The 19,649-nt window shown below is 39.7% G+C and overlaps 1 protein-coding gene across 1 annotated transcript in view; it reads left to right on the top strand.

Moving 5' to 3' along the window:
• The first annotated feature begins 558 nt into the window (after nucleotides 1-558).
• efnb1 (ephrin-B1) overlaps nucleotides 559-19,649 on the top strand; it is a 35,619-nt gene continuing 16,528 nt past the window's right edge. The window contains exons 1-2 of the mRNA XM_081365874.1: nucleotides 559-1,590; nucleotides 16,642-16,919. Of these exons, the coding sequence (XP_081222000.1) occupies nucleotides 1,472-1,590; nucleotides 16,642-16,919 (397 nt within the window). The 5' untranslated portion in view covers nucleotides 559-1,471. The remainder of the gene's footprint in view (nucleotides 1,591-16,641; nucleotides 16,920-19,649) is intronic.

The following is a 19,649-nucleotide window of genomic DNA, read 5'->3' as shown; positions in this document are numbered from 1 at the left end:
TCACTCTCTTGGATGTCTTTGGGATAATGATCCTAAATCTGTTATTAAACACTTGTACGGTGAAGACCCGTGTTTTCAGCTGTAAGCCGTTATGCGTTGTGAATGTAAAACTGACTTACGTATTCATACTCCATACTCCAGAAGTGCATATCTTGGCGAAAAGTATAAACGGAGAGGGAAAACGAAAATGCAACCTAAGAGATAAACGTACCTAGGAGTAACCATAGTAACAAACAATCTCGCTAAACGTCGTCTAAAGAAAACATTAATTTGCGCCATAGTAAATCTGCAAAAAAAAAAACGGATGACAGTGGGTATCTTAAACTCAACTAACGTTACTTTTCAAAAACGTCTTATCTTTAAAAGAATGACTAGACTAACTATAGATTTTTGTAAATACATCAGTCTTGCAGTTGCAGATGAACTTCTCCGAAACTCGCTGTACACAGAGGGACACCATGTTGTGACGTCGCCCTAAACGTGCGCTTCGATTGGTCCGTTTCTGAACGGGGCGGGGTTTAGCAGCTCGGTGGGAGTGGAGGTGATGGATCGCGAGTCACTGCACTGTGAACGGTGTGCGGGACTGACTACGGACGCACCGGATCCACGGTCGAGCGCCGAACAAATCCAAACAAGATCCGAGGCTAAAAGTCGCGTCATTAACTCGCCGAGGAAGCGAGCACAGCGCCGAACTGCTGGAGTTTCCCCATCTTTTTTTATATCCTTGAGACGAAACAGTGTGCTCCTTTTGGCACAGGAGCCAGCAGCGGACAGTAGCTGATACCCCGTCTATCAGCATGCACTGAAACGCCAGATCTTTCAATATAAGCAGCCGCAAAACTCGGGAGTTTACTTCTCGTGCCTTTTTTGAAAGAAAATCCAAATGGAATTGGACAGATATTTTTGGCAGTCCTGCGACTGACAGTTAAGCTTTGTTCCTGGACACTTTGAACATGGATTTAGGTCGGTAAATTTCGGACAGAACTGTTGCATATCTAAAGCTCGTCTCTATGATCCGGGATCAAAAACGAAAGGAGTCTAGTTTTAAATCTGACACACGGCCAGGACCGGATTTCTTCACAAACCCGAACCCCAACACGGGATTGATGGTCCTTATACCTGTGTTCACGTCACTCACCCCCGATCTGGCGTGATTTGACCTTTTGTAAGGCTAGCTCACTAATAGATGACTACAATAAAACAGTCACGCGCTGCAGTCTACCTAAGTACAAGGTAGCAGCGATTTTGGTAATAGAGAAACGTTGGCCCAGAAGCCGCCTGTGCAGCGTTGTGCGACACCTTTTTTCCTCCAGGCAACGCTAGAAAAATTGGATTTGGAAGTTGAGCCATGGAGCCCCTCCGCCTGGACGCCTAACCTACTCCTTTGCATGTGGTTCGGTAACCCGGAGTACAGTCGATCGAAAGGATCTTATCTTCTTGCTGGCTCGTGTCTCTCCGAGAACCCTGTAAGATGGCTGGAAGTGGCGGCTCGTGGAAATATTACCTCTGGATTCTGACAGCCATGTGCAGATACGCGTTACCCGAAGCCAAATCACTGGAGTCTGTCGTGTGGAATTCACAAAATCAAAAGTAAGTGCACGAGCGCGTGTTTAAAATCCCTCAAAGAGCGTATGAAGTGCATCACCACGGTCTCAGGCTGATGATATTATACCAGTTCGACTTGTATTGATCATGAAATAGATATACAGTTTGAGCAATCCGATGTGAAAAGCTCCGTTACTCTTGTCACGGCTCGCTCTCCGGCATGATGACACGAAGCTCGCGCTGAGCTCGAGCCTGAAGTGACCGATCAAGCGCGCGCTCTCCCGGGATATAACACACAGCTGTCATACTCCACCGCCGCATCTCATCAACTCGCAAAATCCCTTGTTGAGCGGGGATTCGACGACAATTTCATGCGTGTACAACTTCGTTAAATGTTTATGCGAAATATCATAGTTTAAAAAAAAAACAGTCTCTTGGCTTTCTTAACTATACGAATTCGGATACACACATTTAACGTGTGGCCTTGACGCGGGCCTTATTTCTCCAGACAATAGCCTACTTTTAAAAATTATAAATAGACCAGCTACTGTTCCGTGTAGTTTTTAGCACGAAATTCGTTATCTCTATCGGCGTGTCCATCTTTTATTCTTTTCCCAGGATCCCAGGAGAGGCGAGCTGACTCTCCGCCACCGGCCTGCCCAAATCCCGGCGGCCCAGTGGCTCCTGCGCCTGTCATATTGATCAAATCAGAGTTGTGTCGAGAGAGTTAATAGGTTTTTAAGCAGGGGTTTCCTAGACGCTCATAAAATCTCTCTGATTGCTGCTCATAAAACGTTCTAGGGAGCGTCCAACGTGTTTACTTAACCTGAATAATGGCTTAAGGCGCCACTGAAGCTTGACAGAATAACAGCTTGTTGTTTGAGTTTTGCATTTGCAAAACAAGTTATGATGTAGTTATTTTTGTCAAATCTATATCGTAACTAAAAAGTTTCTTTTTATTTGGACTTTTTAGTTGACTAACATGATGGTTTGTCTTTGTTTTGAGCCTTTGTGTGCAGTGTGAAATACTGGTTGTGTCTCAAAACCTAATGGTCTGCCTACACTGCCAGCAGTTTTTGGGCATCTAGACAGCATTTTGGGCACCATGGGCTCGCCGTGGTAGGCAGCTCAAAAGGGTTTGAGACACAGCCGCTGAGTTATGAGCGTAAACAGGGGGACAGGAATAGTGCACATGTGTTTTTCATCTCGTGGGGAATATTTTAATTAAGGAGTCTCTCGGTTGGGCTTGTAAAAGATGAGCAAAAAACTTGAAAACTTTAGCATGTGAGAACCCGAGGGTCGACGCGAAAACATAAATTGTGCTTTTAAAATTAAAACCGCACCATAAATTACGAATTAACTTAAATTTATGTTGTTTTTGTTTTTTCATATTTACTGTTCTCGTGCGAAAATCGAGTAAGGAAGGAAAAAGGGGAAAACTAAACAGTTAACTGCTTTGAAACTGGCAACACTTTATAAAACTTTAAACTCATATAGTTAAACATTACTACATTATATAATGCGTAGCAAATCTTTAGTTAATTTACATCCAAACAGTTAGAAATGTTATGGACCATTTATGAATCAGCTACAACGCTATATGTTAAGCACTGCATAAAGTTTTAAAATACTTTTTAAGCTTCATAAAGTTTCACCGAGTTCATTCATTCAGACAGAACATATATATATATATATTTATTACTTTTAAATTTTAGTAATTCTTTTTTTATATATATATATAAAAACAATACAGCTTGCTACATGCAAAAGCACTTGGGTCCTCAAGAAAATGAATGTTGGGTTTTGTATTTTTTTTTTTTTTATGTAGGAGCTAAACCCATTACAGAAAAAAAAAAAAAAAAAATCTCAGCCACATTTGAGCTTTGTCCTGCGAGAGAAAATCTCAGATCAATTGCTGGAGCCTCTCTGTGTTTCTCGTTGAAGCAGCTTTGAGCTCCACGGCACAGCAGATGCTCAAACTGGCCTGGTCTGTTTTATCACAGTTGCTGCATGTTGTTTTAAGTACTTCATGTTTATTTACTTGCAGAATGTGTGTGTTTGCACCTGTGCATGAGCATGTGTGTGTTGTTAGTTACAAGTTCAGAGGCCCTCTCAGTACATTGAGAGGAATCGGCTTTGAAAGAGTGTGTGAAGTCGAGAAATTGTGAAGTTTTTGAAATTTACGAGAGAGGAGACATGTCTGCATATCTCAGTCCCACATCTCATTAAAACACAGCACAATAACTCAATACACAAAGATTATCCTAAGCACTCTCATAAAGGCATATGGGCCTCGGGCAAACACACTCTCCGCGCTCTATCTCTGCAGCGGACATATGGGAGCGTCCACCACCACCACTAAGTCCAAGTCACCCTTTAAACCTCTTACCAGACTCTCAGCTGTAAGGCCATCATACACACACACACACAGCTCTCTTACCCATAATAATGTGCCATTTGTGTTTTAGGTCAGACCTCTCTCAGACTGAATGCGAAATATAATTGAAGGACTGTAAAATTAGAAAAACTCTGGCTGCGTTCTCCACCCCTCAGCACTCTGATATTTATATCAGCAAAACGCAAAGTTAACTGAATGCTGAAGCTACCGCTGCGTTTTCTCTGGAAGAAACATTTGGTGGAACAAGAGCTTTACTGATTTATTCTGTTGACACAATTATGTAAATTTAATTACTTCTAGACACAACTACACATATACGCGCTCACGCACAGACTCACTGCTGGTTTCAGATGTATAATTCTGTTCCTATCTGCATGGTTCACAGCTATAATTTGGACTGAGAAAAATGTAAAAGCGACACCCCTCCCCTCCCTTCCTCTGCCTTGAGGGAAGAAAAGAGAAGTGGATTCTGCTGGGAATAGAGAGAGAGAATAAAGTAGCTAATCATTGGGACAATTATCACATTGAGGCACAGATTTCAGGTTATGTCTTATTCTCTTAACGTGTCACACGCTATACACACACATAAACAACCAAATGAAAACTCTCTTTACTTCCCCAAGTAGGCTACATCGTCAAGTTCTTAGTTACAAATTAATATAATTTTACTTCATTCAAGTTCTTGGCAGCCACTCGCTTGTCAAGAAAACACTCTTGCTGTTTAGGAACAATTTTCTGATGAACGACTGCAAATTACCTAAATTCCTTTTGGCTTTTGGATTTTTTAAGAACAAAGTAAGAGGGAATCCATGATATATGTATGAATGTGACTGTGTGTTTTGGCCATATTCCAGTGCTAAGGGAGGAGATGAGGAGCTAATTGGAAATCTGTCTCTCATTAGCTCAAAAATGCTACTGAAGTACTTTACTTATGTGTGTGTGAGTGTGTATTCAAGCGTACGAGTTCGCTCATTTACCCAACACTCTGTGGTGCACAATTAGTCTTAATCAGCAACTTCTATGTGCACATATAACCGTCTAAAGCAGCAGTTAAACATCCTGTTTAGCTCATGAACACTCTTTAAAAATGTAAAGATCAACTGCCTGAAAATTGTGACTTTCTTTTCCTCAACAAAACAATGTTGTTCTGGACCCAATTGACTTAAATCGTATGGGCAAAAACAGTTGAGACGGTCTTGAAAACATCTAGGACGAAAGTTTGGAAATGACATACAGGTTTGGAAGGGGTGTTAGTAAATGACGAAACCGTTTTCTAGCCGTTGGTCTTGGATTTTCAATAAATGATTACACAATAAAAGATAATGACAAGAAAGCATATGATGGAGGCGAGACTCGAACCCGCATCCCTGTGAGCGATTCCAACCTGTTGTGAACACACACGCTGACTGCTTCGCCGCATTTAAAATGTAGAAATTTCTGAACGCAAGTTTTTTGAGTCTGATTATTGCGACATGAAAAGACATAAATGACCTTTGACCTGCTCAGGGATTATATTGGTCTCAACTGCGATCAAAGTCACAGATTCATGTGTGACTGTTCAGGATCATTTAGGACATGTTCGGGCATATTTTCAGTCATCCACTGCAGTAATAATTATTCTCTGAGTGTGTTACTTTCAATCATTTGTCTGTGTGCATTTACGAGCGTGTAGGCGTGAATCATGTGTGCGTGTGTTTGTGTACGCGTGAGTTAGTGTGTGTGTGTATGTCATGATCAGTGGTGTTATAATAGGAGTTGACAGTGAGGAGATTAACTCTGTCAGAGTTTCAATATGTTGAACAGCAAGAGAGGACTCACGCAGACTCGCACACACACACTTCCCTCTGTCTTAGCCGGCATTTCCACAACAGACCTGTTCCTCTCTGAAGTGTGTGTGAAGTGGCTTTTGTTCCACCGTGATAGCGTTTCACGGTGTTGTGGATGTTTGTCAGTGTATGTGTGTGTGAGCGAGTTGCGTTCTGTTAATGCCATCTCCTGAGAGTCTAACTATAACGCATGTACATTTTAACGGGGATTCAGTTTGCAACTTAAAACCGTATTTCTGTAGTCGTTATATAACGCAGAGATTGAAAGCGAGAGGGGTTGGCGTGAAACCTAATTTTTATTGTACATCCATGTGTGTGTGCGCATGGAGAGCTTCATTAACAACAGTGCTTAAGTAACAAACGCACATTGTCTGTCCCTGACCAAGCATGACCGCTGGGCTCTCACAGCCTCCTCAAACGGCTCTCACACGCACAGACGCGCTCCGAGCCCAGCGCCCAGCGCCCGTGTTGTTTTAAGGACTGTAATGTTTGTAGTTGTAGGGTCTGTTGGAGCACACGACGGAAGAGGAGCAGTGGCAGCTGCTGGGGGGGGTGGGGTGGTGGTGGTGGGTTTACTTAGTTATACTTTAGGGACAAAATTGTCCCAGAAGTTAGCTAATTTTGACAAAACCTCCCATTGGGGAGGTCCAGGACATCCTCAGAGGTCAAAATCATTTATAAATAAAGCAAAAGTAAATAGTTTTTTTTACTGTAAGAAGGTTAAAAGGTTTCTAATAGGGTTTGGGTTATGGTTAGTCTGTTGTAATCATAATTAGCTTTATTTATAAACAGCAGTTTTTTTTTTTTTTTGCCGGAATTCCCTTGTTTAGATAACTAGGTAAATTTGTAAGCAATTTTTGGGGGATTTCAGTGACGTCTGCAAATTTTTTAAAAGGATAGTTCACCTCAAAATGAAAATTTTGTCATAATTTACTCACCCTCATGTCGTTCTACTCTAAACCTATGACTTCATTTCTTCTGTGGAACATAAAAGATATTATGAGAACTGTCTCCGTGTTTTTATTTTTTAATTTTTAGCGCAATTTTCCACCGGACAAAATTGCGATTGTTAACTCATGATTTCTGTTCTGTCTGTGCGCACCAATCTTGCACTTCTATCTACTCCTCAACCAGACCACCTAGAGACTTCGGGTTTTCGGCATTATGTTAAGGAAGGTCTAATCTCGGGAACGCACAAAAAAAAATCCAGGAAAAGATTTACTATATCTTAGTGTTGTGATCCCATGACGTCAGAAAATTGCGCTAAAACACTCACTGAGTTTTTATTACTTGTTTTTAATCCATACAGTAGAAGTCAGCAACCAATTGGTAAGCAAACCTTTAACAACATGAGGTTGAGTAAATAATGACAGAATTTTGGGTGAACTATCCCTTTAAGGTGGTTTCTGTGGTTCATGAAAATGCTAATCATTCAGTGTCTTGATGTATATCGAGATATATATGGTATATACTGTAGTTTCAAAGGAATTCTATCTGATAACAGCCATATCATTGTACCGCCTCATTTCCTTTTTTGTAAACAGCTAAAACGTTTTGTAAACAGTTCCACTATACTTCCTCCTCTGTCCTGTCTTTTATCGTGTACCACCAAAATGACACTATTGTGTATTTCAACTCATTTTAGAGGATTTCATTACTTTACCCAAGGCCTTAACTTCTAGGGTTACAATGAGAATTAACCCTAACCCTAGGGGTGAGTAAACGTAATCATCAGTTTCTTTAAATCCCAGAATGACCGAGCTGCAATGAAAGTAGAGATTGATTTTTACTCTCGGGCTCCAGTAATGGCAAAAGAACAATAAAAGTATAAAAAAATAAGATCACATAAGCAATGTGATCGCTTTGTGTGAGGAACGGACCGAAATTTATGTCGCCATTCCCTGAAAAACATCCCCTCCTCCTAAGCGCTCAAATATCTTTTACGCGTTTAACCATTCAGAATTCCCTGCCTCAAGACACACCAAGTTTGAATGTATCTTTTTGAATGAGATTTGAGAGCCAATAATTTGTCTTTGTTCCTGACACAAAGCTGTCGCGTGGAATATAGTGCGAGTCAAATGCACTTTATGGTGATTTTTGTCATTTTTGGATTAAATTACTGTAGCTGTACATTTTAATTTAATTTTAAATTGTAGTTAAACCCACTTCTAAGTTATAACTAAAGTTTGCTTTGACTCTCACCTCAAACTGCCATGAGAACGTGACAAGAGTTCATTTAGGCTGCTGGATAAAAGTCACTACAGTGCTGTGATTTGGGGCGGGTGCTCGAATATATCATTACATTTGGGCCGGATTCCTGTCCCTCTGTTGTGAACTGTTTCCTCTCTCCTTCTTCTGATCTCCCATTATGCAGATACCTAGACTCATAAACGTCAAACATACCCGAGACGTTAAACGCCAGTTTCTCTGTCATTCTTTTTAAAGCGCACTGTATCATCACGATTCAACCATCTCATGAAAGATCTGACCATAATGTGTCTCTCCGTAACAACACACTCAGACTTCCCTTTGTACAACAGCTGCAACCTTTCCTGCAAAGTGACTTTGGATATTCGGATAGCCTGTCACACACAAACGCAAGTGTGTGAGGTGGAAAACGATTAGTGTTCTGTAAGGAGAGGTTTGCGATCTGTTTGTTCCTTCTGTTCTCCGTGTGCACATTCTCACTCTCATGTTTGCTTTCTCTTTTGACTATGTGAGACAGTACGCACTGGTGGATTATGGGTATATATCTACCCTTAACACATTTATACTCGTAGTGTAAACAAAGAGAGGCATTGCAAGTCTAGCAACTCAAAACCTGCTTAAATTCTGCTACGTATACACACAAACACACACACACACACACACACACACACACACACACACACACACACACTCTAACACACAGCGGGCCATCAGTCACACCCTTTTAGAGTTCAAAGCTCCTCCATCCTTTTTATCCACTTTCCAGTCGACAGCTCAGACCATCACACTCACTAAACCCATCATTCCTTGCCGGCGTGTGTGCGTGTGTGTCCGGAGAAATGGTCACGCTTTCAGTCAGCTAAATGCCGCTATAAAGCATCAGAGAAGCTGAAGTCTCCAGCCTGCTTTCATCTCCAGCTGATCTGAGCTCAGCGCTCTCTGCATGCAGGTTCAAATCACAATAACCTTTATTAGCTCCAGCTGACCTGAGAACAGATCTCTCACACAGCGGTTTTAAGCTTCTTAGGGTTACCTGCCATTAGAAGACTTACTTCTGAACGCACACGGGAGATTAAACTCTCCTCACTGATCTTAGGTTTGGTTGAAAACACCCAAATATCAGGCTCAGGATGCCCACTGATAGATCAGACTGAAAGCTGTTTACTGGTCCAGGAGCTGTGGAAAGCTGCTTTTAGGGATACGTCTGAATCAGCCATTTTAAAGGCTCATTATTATTTAAAATGGAGGGTAGAAGGAGTTTAGAGCCATTATTGGTGAGACAGTGATCTCTGCCTGCAGCTGGACAGAACAAATGGAAAATCTAATTATAAAACAATGTTGAAAACACACTTGACACAAATTCACAATTCCTAAAACATGAGTGTGAGAGAGAGAAAGGGAGTTTGTTCATTTGTGTGCGCTTGGCTCTGCAAATTTTGGAAATGTCCTCACAAATGCAGTGAAACCTGTTGAAAAGTGGACTTCACTATATGAAAGGCTCATAAATCATGTTTATCTTTGAATCTGCTAATATCGAAAAGTTTGTGTGATGACTGGGGATGCACGTTAGACTGATACGTATTTTCATGTAATGATCGATAATTGAGAAATGGACAATATTAAAATTCTATTCTGCTTTGTCTAAATATAGTTAAAAGTTTGGAGTCTGTAATTTGTTTCTCTTTTTTTAAAAATGAATGAACTTTTATTCAGCAGGGATGCATAAATTTGATCAAAAGTGACAGTAAAAGAAAAGATCTGTTCTTTTAAACTTTCTATACATCAAAGAATCCTGAAAAAAAAATTATCACAGTTTCCACAAAAATATGAACTGTTTTCAACATGATAATAATGTTTCTTGAGCACCAAATCATCATATTAGAATGATTTCTGAAGGATCATGTGACACTGAAGACTGGAGCAATGATGCTGAAAATTCAGCTTTGCCATCACATGAATAAAGTACATTTTAAATGATATTAAAATAATAAAATAATATTGTACAGTATTACAGTTTTTACTGTATTTCTGATCAAATAAATGCAGCCATGGTAAACATTAAGAGACTTCTTCTAAAAGCATTACCGAACCCAACATTTTGAATGAAAATAAAACACTAACAACCACTGGAAAAATGTTTTTAAAAAGATATGGAAATATTCCATTGTTTTGTTCTTAAAGGTAAATATTAGATGAACGTTAAATATAGTGAAACCAACATGTATATTTTTATTAAGATGAGGACAGGGGCTACTACATGCACTCATTCTGGTCCACATTACCACGACAGACATGCTGAAACACAAAAGTGTGATGATGGAGTTGTTTAGTTTAATGACAACTTGTCATTGTTATCGTGTTGGTTGTGGTTCCCAAGAGTCTCTCTATCTCTCCTATTATATTTCTCATTGGTGTAGATATCAATCAGTGATGCGGTCATAAATAACTACAAATGCGTTGACATCGCTATTTGTAAAAAAATTCCGTGTGTGTGTGTGTTTGATTTCTTTTGCTGTTTCTCCCAGGCATTTCAGAGTGAGCTGTCTAACAAGTATAACCTGTGTGTGTGTGTGTTTGCAGTTGCTTTAATTGCTCTGAAATGTGAGAATCTGTGAGAAAAAAAAACACACTTACACGCTAAAACTGTTTATGCATCACTGTGACCTGTAACTTGTACACACACACCCCTACACACACATTAAGAGTGCATATATTATTCTCTCTCTCTCTCTCTCTCTCTCTCTCTCTCTGTGTGTGTGTTTAACGGTGGTATCCTGGAGGAGCTCTGGAGGAATTCATACCTTTCATCTCACACTCAGACAAACACAATACTCCTGACAGTGAGTGGGAGTGTGTGTGTGTGTGTGTGTGTGTGTGTGTGAGAGAGAGAGAAGACGAGACAGACTTTGACAGAGAGAGGAGAGACAGAGTAAATATGAGCATTTCTGGCTGTGTTTTTCCATTTGCACACTAAATATATATACTGTCTGCCATAGCAACTGTTACCACCGTGCCGTTGCAGTTTGAGCTCAGACAAAGACTTTTAAATTTGGTTATGAATGCTGTTATTAATTTAATTAATACCTGTGTGCTGTTATAAATTACATTGTGTTATTCAGTTATTATTTTGAGAAACTATTAGAGTTTAGAGATACAGCAATTGCAGTGTTGGAAGAGACTTTGAAACTGTAGACCAAGCTCAAAAAAATATTAAAATTATATGTCAGACTAGATCATTTCTTTAGAAAATCAGGAGGATAGCTTAAAATCGTGTTCACAAAACACCCTCATCTGATGCTGCCTGATGCTGTTAGACAGCTCACTCTGATAATATTTATAATAACATAAATTGTAAAAATGTTATTGTGAAATTTGTAGTGCCATTACTTGTAGTTATTTACCCATTGGGTAATGCAGTATAGTCTTTCAATATTGCTATTATTAATATTATCATCATCATTAGGAATTTGTAACAAAATGAAGAGGTTCAGTAAAGTTGGTTACTTAAATTGTAGAAATTGTAGAATTGTAGATTTCGAAGATCCTACAGTGGCTAAAGTCATTGTTTCAGGGCTGAACAGATGCAAGATATCTTCTTGCACTACGGGAAGACCTGTCAGATGTCTTCCTGTAAGCTCGATGTGAAACTATCAAATGTCACAAGAAACTCGTACAGCAGTCCGACAAAAAAATGTGAACTGTCACAATTTTTCAAGTGTATTGTCATCACAACTACAAAAATGCAGAATGTACTGCATTGCAAACTAAAAATAGTTTTGTTATTCTTTTGTGGGATCCCTGGTGATTTCCACTCGTGTCCTGGGCGATCGGGGCGAATGGAAGTGTTATGACACTGGTAAACAGTAAAGTGGAAAAGTTCTTGTGAATTCTGTCTGTTCGCATGATGTATTTGCAGATCTTGATAGTTCAGTAGGGAACGTTAGCTTGACCCCTAGCCTCTGGCCTCTTTGAACTGGTGAAAGTAATATGGGTGAAAAACAGCAGCTAAAGACATTGAGGAGGAGAGCAGGAAACGAATCAAGTGAAAGAATGTACTTCTGTCTGATTGTGTGATGGGGAGTCATCATTTCCCTCCAAGGCCGACTGATAAAATCCAAGCGCACTGTTGCCCGTTGACTAAAAGTCCCAGAAATCCCCTTCGCTTGCATTCTGTGTTTCAATCAGACAGGATATGAAAGGAAATCTATTTAGATTAGGATTTCATGCAGGATATGAACCTTTCATTAAACTTTTAGCTGTGTTAAAGTAAGAAACCGATTCATAAATTAAATATATACCCTTTTCAATTAAATCAGAAACTAAAATTAAAATGTTTTTTTTTTTTGGGGTGGTAGGTTTTGGCTTAATCTGTAGTAATTATATTTAGCCATGTTTAAAAATAATAGGCCTCAATGATACGCATGTGTGAGTGATGAGTGAGTGAGAGAGAGAGAGAGAGAGAGTGTGTGTGTGTGTGTGTGTGTGTGTGTGTGTGTGTGTGTGTGTGTGTGTGTGTGTGTGTGTGTGTGTGTGTGTGTGCATAGCTATACTTCAGTTCAGAAGTCAGCTAAATCTGACATAACCTCAATTTGGGAATTGTGTTTATTTGTAAAAACAATATTTAAATAAAGTAAAAAACAAAAATACTAAAAAAAATGCAGTGTGTGCGTGTGTGTGTGTGTGAGAGAGAGAGAGAGAGAGAGAGAGAGAGAGAGAGAGAGAGAGAGAGAGAGAGAGAGAGAGAGAGAGAATTAATGAGGATGGGGGGCTCTGCTATGGAGATTCCTCATTTCTCTTAGAATCCATTCACTCATTTCTCTCATTCTCAACAAGATGCCCAAGGCTCTGTGTGTTTTTTGAGTGTGTGAGTTTGTGTGCAGTTGTTATTGTGAGTGGGATATGTGTAAGCTGTCTCTCTCTCTTTCTCTCTCTCTCTCTCTCTCTCTCTCGCAGACAAAGAGCCACTTGTAGGAGCTCTGCCTTGAGAGTGGACAATCACATGACCACCGCACTCTATACATACACCCGGCGTCTCCAAATTGAGTGTGTGTGTGTGTGTGTGTGTGTGTGTGTGTGTCTGTTTAATGAGAGATAGGTGACTACATTTTCCTGTTGGATATGTTACACACCAAAAATAAAACTGAACTTTCCAGTCTTTAAATTGTAAAATAAGGTCTGTGTGTTGTGTATATAGAAGTAGCCGTTGTTGGTCCATTGTGGAGGTTAGACTTAATGCCAAGACATGTGATTACAGCCCCTTCTCAGAATGTAGGCGCTTGTGTGTTAAGAGGTGTCTGTGTCTATGTCTCTCTCTCTCTCTCTCCTCTTGAATGAGGCTGATTTGCATGGCTGCTGTATTCAGTATTTAATTGGTGCCATTCAGTCCTGGTCTAATCCCGTGTTCACTTGTTTAAAAAGCGAGGAGGCCTCTTATTGAGTGTGTGTGTGCGTGTGTGTGTGTGTGTGTGTGTGTGTGTGTGTGTGTGTGTGTGTGTGTGTGTGTGTAAGCTTGTGGGTCTAACTCTGTTTCACACAGTGCACAGAATCTGAAGTGTGTATGTGTGAGTGTGTGGATAATTACATTTACAATTTGAATTAAGACATCTTCCCCCACTCTCTAATGTGCTACTGATTTAATTTAATTTTAAGCAGGAAATGGCGTTTGTTTATTATCCAAGTCTGTCTAGAATTTTGTTATTCTGTCTGATTCCTTAAATATTTTTTCATATATATTACATTTTTTAACATTTATTTTAATTACACAGTGTAAAACACGTAAGAGTAACTTTCATGCATAATAGTTAATGAGAATTGTTACATTATATAAACCTGAACAGATCATCAATGCACATTTAAACTGTAAGAAATATATTTTGCATTATATAATGGTTGTTACTGAGTTCGGGAAAAATTAGAAAGTTCTATAATTATTAATAACTATAATTAATTATGTATATTAATGTATTCTATTCATATCAAATATTTTGATTTAAAAGTTTAATTGTAATAAAACTTTGGATTGGAGTAAACAAGCCTTAATTAAAAATAAAATAACACTATGTCTGACCTATCTGACGCACACAACACAAACGCATGGCGCATTCACACACACACAGGGACACAAACTTCTTAACTTCCTCTAGGAACAGAGGAACCTAAACGATTATACATTTGCTGGTGAGATCTTCTCAGAAGCAGCGCTGTGTGTTTCCTCTGAGCTTCCAACACACACACACACACACACACACACACACACACACACACACACACACACACACACATTCGCAAACAATCCCTCTCAGGTCCTGCTTCTGAAATTCTCAGTCTGCAGCAGCTGCTGATTTGACAGGAAGTGATGAAGTCTTTTCTTCAAAGTTGAGGAGGTCAGATTCTTCCTCCTCCTCGCTCGCTTTCTTTTTCTGTTTCTGATTTGTTCAGTCATAGCTGGCCGTCAGAGGAAGGGCACGAGTTTGACATCTTCATTGATGGGGAAAAAAGAGAGGGATGAAAAGAGAATCTAGAAACAGAGGGATAAAAGAAAGGGATAGACAGGAACAGAGAAGAGGCCGCAGACAGAGGAGGACAAATGTCACACAAAGAGTTTAACCCTGCAAAACTTCTTAAGTCATGCAAATCTCTTATTCTCTCACGCGTACACACAGATATTCTCTAGGTCTGCATGTCAGCGCCTCAGATATCTGCTTTTATGAACTGCTACAACATTTGACTAAAATCGTTAATCTCTGTGGCTGATCGCCTTCTAACCTCATGATATGATACATTTTGCACATGTATATCACTGTTTAATAAGTCAGAGATAATCATTAGTTTTTAGTATAATAAACCTATTATATATGTTTATGGTATTTAGTGTTTTATTTTCAATAAACTATTCAAAAGCTTGGGGTTAGTCGATTTTTGATGTTTTTGAAGATTTCAAAAGTCTCGTATGCTCGCCAAGGCGGCATATATTTGATCAAAAATACAGTAAAAACTGTTAAAACAACTGTTTTATTTTTGAATATATTTTAAAATATAATTTATTCATGTGATGGCAAAGCTGAATTTTCAACTCACATGATCCTTCAGAAATCATTCTAATATGCTCAAGAACCATTTCTTATAATTATCCATGTTAAAAACAGTTGTTCTGCTTAATATTTTTGTGGAAAGTTATTTCTTTCAGGATTCTTTGATGAATAGATAATTCAAAACAGCATTATTTGAACTAGAAATCTTTTGTAACAGTATAAATATGTCACATTTGATCAATATAATGCATTCTTGCTGAATAGAAATATTAATTTCTTGCAAAAAAATTTTTATTGACTCCAATATCAACCTTTACCGTTGCATCAAAAAATCTCTAATATTATATTGGTTGATAACTGATATGGCACTCATATATTTTGCCCACTATTGACATTTTAATCGCTTTTCTGAAATCCCTGAATTTACATGCCACACACTGTTTGCTGTGGTTTGTTTTCAAGTGACATTTTTCAGCTATTGATGCATTTCCTCTCTACTCTTTTCAATGAGAGCACTGTAAGCTATCATAACTGTGTGTATTCTTGCTTATATAAGTCTATCTTTTCCCATTGTTTCCTTTCTTCTCACTGAGAACATAATTGTGCTTCTCAATGGCCATAATCACTCAGTCATAATTGGATTTCACAATCCTGCACACACCTCAGACACAAGCATGTGAACGCACATACAGCGTGTTTTGTGAAATAGACGGAAGTCTGTGCCCAAGTAAAAGGTTTTTGTTGTTAATCCGTCTGTGAAGATGTTTTGTACGCTCTTATGTGTGTTAAACCAGCGAACAGCCTGAAGCGAAGAGTGAGCGCACAAGAGCAGAAATAACCAGCAGAATTACATTATGAGACAATATTTGAGTTTGATCAGGGCCATATATCAGGGAAACATACGTTCTCCTGATGTGTTTTTGTATGTGTGCATGTCTTTTTCATTAGAGTTGTTTTGTGTGTGTGTTTTTTGCATACGCTGTTGTACTTTTAGGGGGTTTCTGTTTTTGTCTGTGCATATGTGTATGTAGTTTTAGGGCATGTCTGTGTGTGTTTGTGTGTGGTTAGCAGTAAAATGTGTAAAGGACTGTGTTGCAATCGTCTCTCTTTACAGACACATATTGATGGGGGTGCACACGCACACACACACACACACACACACACACACACACACACACACACACACACGCTAGTCAGTGTTACTAAGAATGAATAATATATTCCCTGAATGTGCGAGCAGGGTTGATCAGCACATGAACAATAAATTATAAACTCTAATAAATTAAGTGAGATACTTCTCTTTCCCTGTCCAATAAATCCTAGTCAGCAGATTTAGCTCCATCTCCATCCAGCTCATTTTTGACTCTGCTCTTCTGGTGCTCTCTTTCTTTCATATTTGGAATTGTTTAATATTTTGAAATATGTTATTAAAAGGAAAAAAGAAACGGCGATAGTCCCTCTGGAGCGTTTTGCGGAGGTTCTTGGCAGTCTGGACTCGGAGGGCTATTTGAACCCAAGTTTTTCCTCTCATGATTGTGAAGTCCACAGATGCAGATTCTACTGAGATTCAGTCTCAGAGGATTGTTTAAATGTGTTTGTGATTTATTGTAACTTTGTATGCTTTGTATTGCAGGTTTGTGTCTGGGAAGGGCTTGGTGATCTACCCGGAAATCGGTGACAAACTGGACATTATCTGCCCCAAAGGGGACATTGGGAGACCGTATGAGTTTTATAAACTCTACCTGGTGAAGAAAGAGCAGGCTGAGTCCTGCAGCACCATACTGGACCCCAATGTTCTGGTGACCTGCAACAAACCAGAGAAAGACATCAAATTCACCATCAAGTTCCAGGAGTTCAGTCCAAACTACATGGGACTTGAATTCAAACGCTTCACAAACTATTACATCACCTGTAAGTAACTCCAGCTTTTCTGTATTTGTCTAACCTACCTATACTTTTGGAAACAAATTTGCATTCATGCAGAAATATTTGAAAAATGTTTACCTTTAGGGGTGCAACAGATTGTTGCTGGGGCAGTACACTTAAATGGACTTTACCCCTAAAAGTTACATATTAGAAGCCTTAAGGCCTGCTCACACCGGGACGAATTCCGCGCGCGATATTCGCCGACGTTTAACGCCTCGTGATTAAACAAAGGGCGCCAATGTGAGTGTGCACACTGACGCGAGAAACGCCACGCGTAAAAGTGTCATTTTTTAAAAAACGCCTCGGGTTCGTTTTTTTGGTTTGACGCGCCGCGTTAAAAACTATCCGACCAATGAGATTGGCGCTTTTGCTCACGTGTCTGGAGCTTCTGAAGTTACAGTAAAACACAACTTGGGGGCGCTCAAACACAAAACGGTCTTGCCGAGCACACATACGTAACGGCGAAGAAGATATATGCCGAGTAGCGTCTAAACACTGCCGGGAAGAAATAAGACGAGGAAGATGCAAGGCAAGATGAATGTTGAGCTGCTGGTCTCGTTGGTGTCGGAACATAAAGAACTATATGACAAACGCGACAGCGACTACAAAAAACTTGATAAAAGAGAACTGTTATGGAGTGGTATTAAGCGCCATCTAATGTCAGGGAATGAATTTGCATGTTCACTCGGCTCATCGTCAGCGAAAATCGCTTGGGTGTGAACACAAAAAACGCGTTGAAAAACGCTGGCAAATAACGCGCGCCGATATTCGTCCCGGTGTGTACGGGCCTTTAGATTTACTAACAGCTTGCACCATCGCAAACCCTGTTTTGGCGTCAACTACTGTCAGGATTTACTAAAGACACACAGTGATAAAACTGTTATTTTTGCAGCTGACCTTATATGCTTTTATAGGAGTGTTCCTTTCATGCGCAAAATTTATGGGAGGAGAGTATTTAAATGAATCATGCAAGGTGATTTACTAAGGTTTGTGCTTGTCAATTTACTGGTATTTGTGCCATTATTTACCGGCCCAAAAAAGCACGTGCTCTCGGTAGATTGCGTTGGTCATTATGGAAATGATCCGGCTGCGTCTGTGTTCTTTAATTTGCACGTTGTCAGTAGATCATGCGCAGAGCTTTACACTCCCATCGGCACATTTTTGGAATTACGCTCTCGCGCTAATGTGCGCTGTTTAGTAGATTTGGCCCTAAGGCTACTGCCCCGTGGACAAGCTGTTGTACCCCTGAAGGTATTGCTTCACATACAAATAGAAAAGTATTGATTTACTTCTTAAAATTCTGTAAAGTTGTATTTCACAAGTTTACCAGCATTAATCTATTGTAACTACAAAGAGGTTATTTTAAATATAATAGCAGTTAATGAGTCCCATTTTAGATAGCTTGCTAAACGTGTGTTTGGGTCAGGTTCTTGTCTACCTTAGGGGGTCCAAATGTCCCCAAAATATTAGTAAAACTGGAAATCACATTGTGTGGACCAGCCAAAGGCCCTCAGACTATGTGATGGTTTAGGGTAGGGTTAAGGAATAGAAAATGTCATTAGCGCAATATAGAAACAGTAGAAGTCAATGGAAAGTGTGTGTGTAATATATGGAAGCCAGTTTCTGCCTTAGAGTAAAAAAATTAAATGGGTATTTGAAATATTTTAAACCGAATCCCTTATTTTAAACTAAGAAATGAACTCACATTGTGATGCTAAGTGTGGGTAATTAAGTCACAAATAGAGTTAGAAAGGCAGGAACAGGCTTTCATAGTAATGGTAGTATGTTTGTGTAAATCTGCAAATGCCACAGTCAAGCTTTTGTGAAAGGTTTTCAGTGAGGGATGATTTTCCAGTCACAAACAGCATGCAACAGTTGAACTGAAGCGCTGATTAATGATTCATTCAGAATTAAAGATTTCTAACACATTCAGCATAAATGCATGCTAAACCCTTAGCATACGAGATGAAAACAGCTGGGAACAGCATGGTAAATGTAACACGCTCCTTTTCTCTTTACCCCGCTTTCTTTTTTTAACTCTTTCCCCAAGGATGGTGGGAGGTGGAGACACTTTCAGTCAGGCATGTCTCATTGGTTGTCTTGCCTCACTGAGTTTTTGGTCTCTTGGCCATGATGCCCAGACATGTCCCATAATCCACTTCACCTCCACTGACCCATCACCACAACTACACCCCCAGAAAGCAGCAGGGCTGCTATTAGATCCAGTAAAACACACACTCTCAATCTCTCTCTTTCACACACACACACACACACACACACACACACACACACACACACACACACACACACACACACACACACACACACACACACACACACACACACACACACACACACACTCCCTAGCAACCAGCTCCTTTATCTTGCTCTGGTAAACAGGATGAGTCTGGTTAAAATAATTTTGCTGAAATGTGTTTGTGTTCTGGGTTCAGTGGTTTTTGCTGTCTGGTCATCTTGTTTTCACTGGTCATTCAAGTTAATAACTCAGCGAGAGACTTTAGAGCGTGACAGTTTCACACGCATCCATTCGCTCCTCAGCAAAAGTCTCTTGGAGTTGTTTTTCTACAATGTGTGCTATTGGTATGTCGCATTTACTTTGTTTACATACAGTGAGTCCCTGAACTGATTGTACTTTGGCATAAGCATAGATGCAGTTTAATATAAAACTCCCCGTTTGTGTGTTAAATGTAAGCA

Source organism: Scardinius erythrophthalmus (genome assembly GCF_964197995.2).
Source record: "Scardinius erythrophthalmus genome assembly, chromosome: 5".
Classification (NCBI taxonomy): domain Eukaryota; kingdom Metazoa; phylum Chordata; class Actinopteri; order Cypriniformes; family Leuciscidae; genus Scardinius; species Scardinius erythrophthalmus.
The sequence above is the reverse complement of the archived record's forward strand: the minus strand, read 5'-3'. Positions and strand labels throughout refer to the sequence as shown.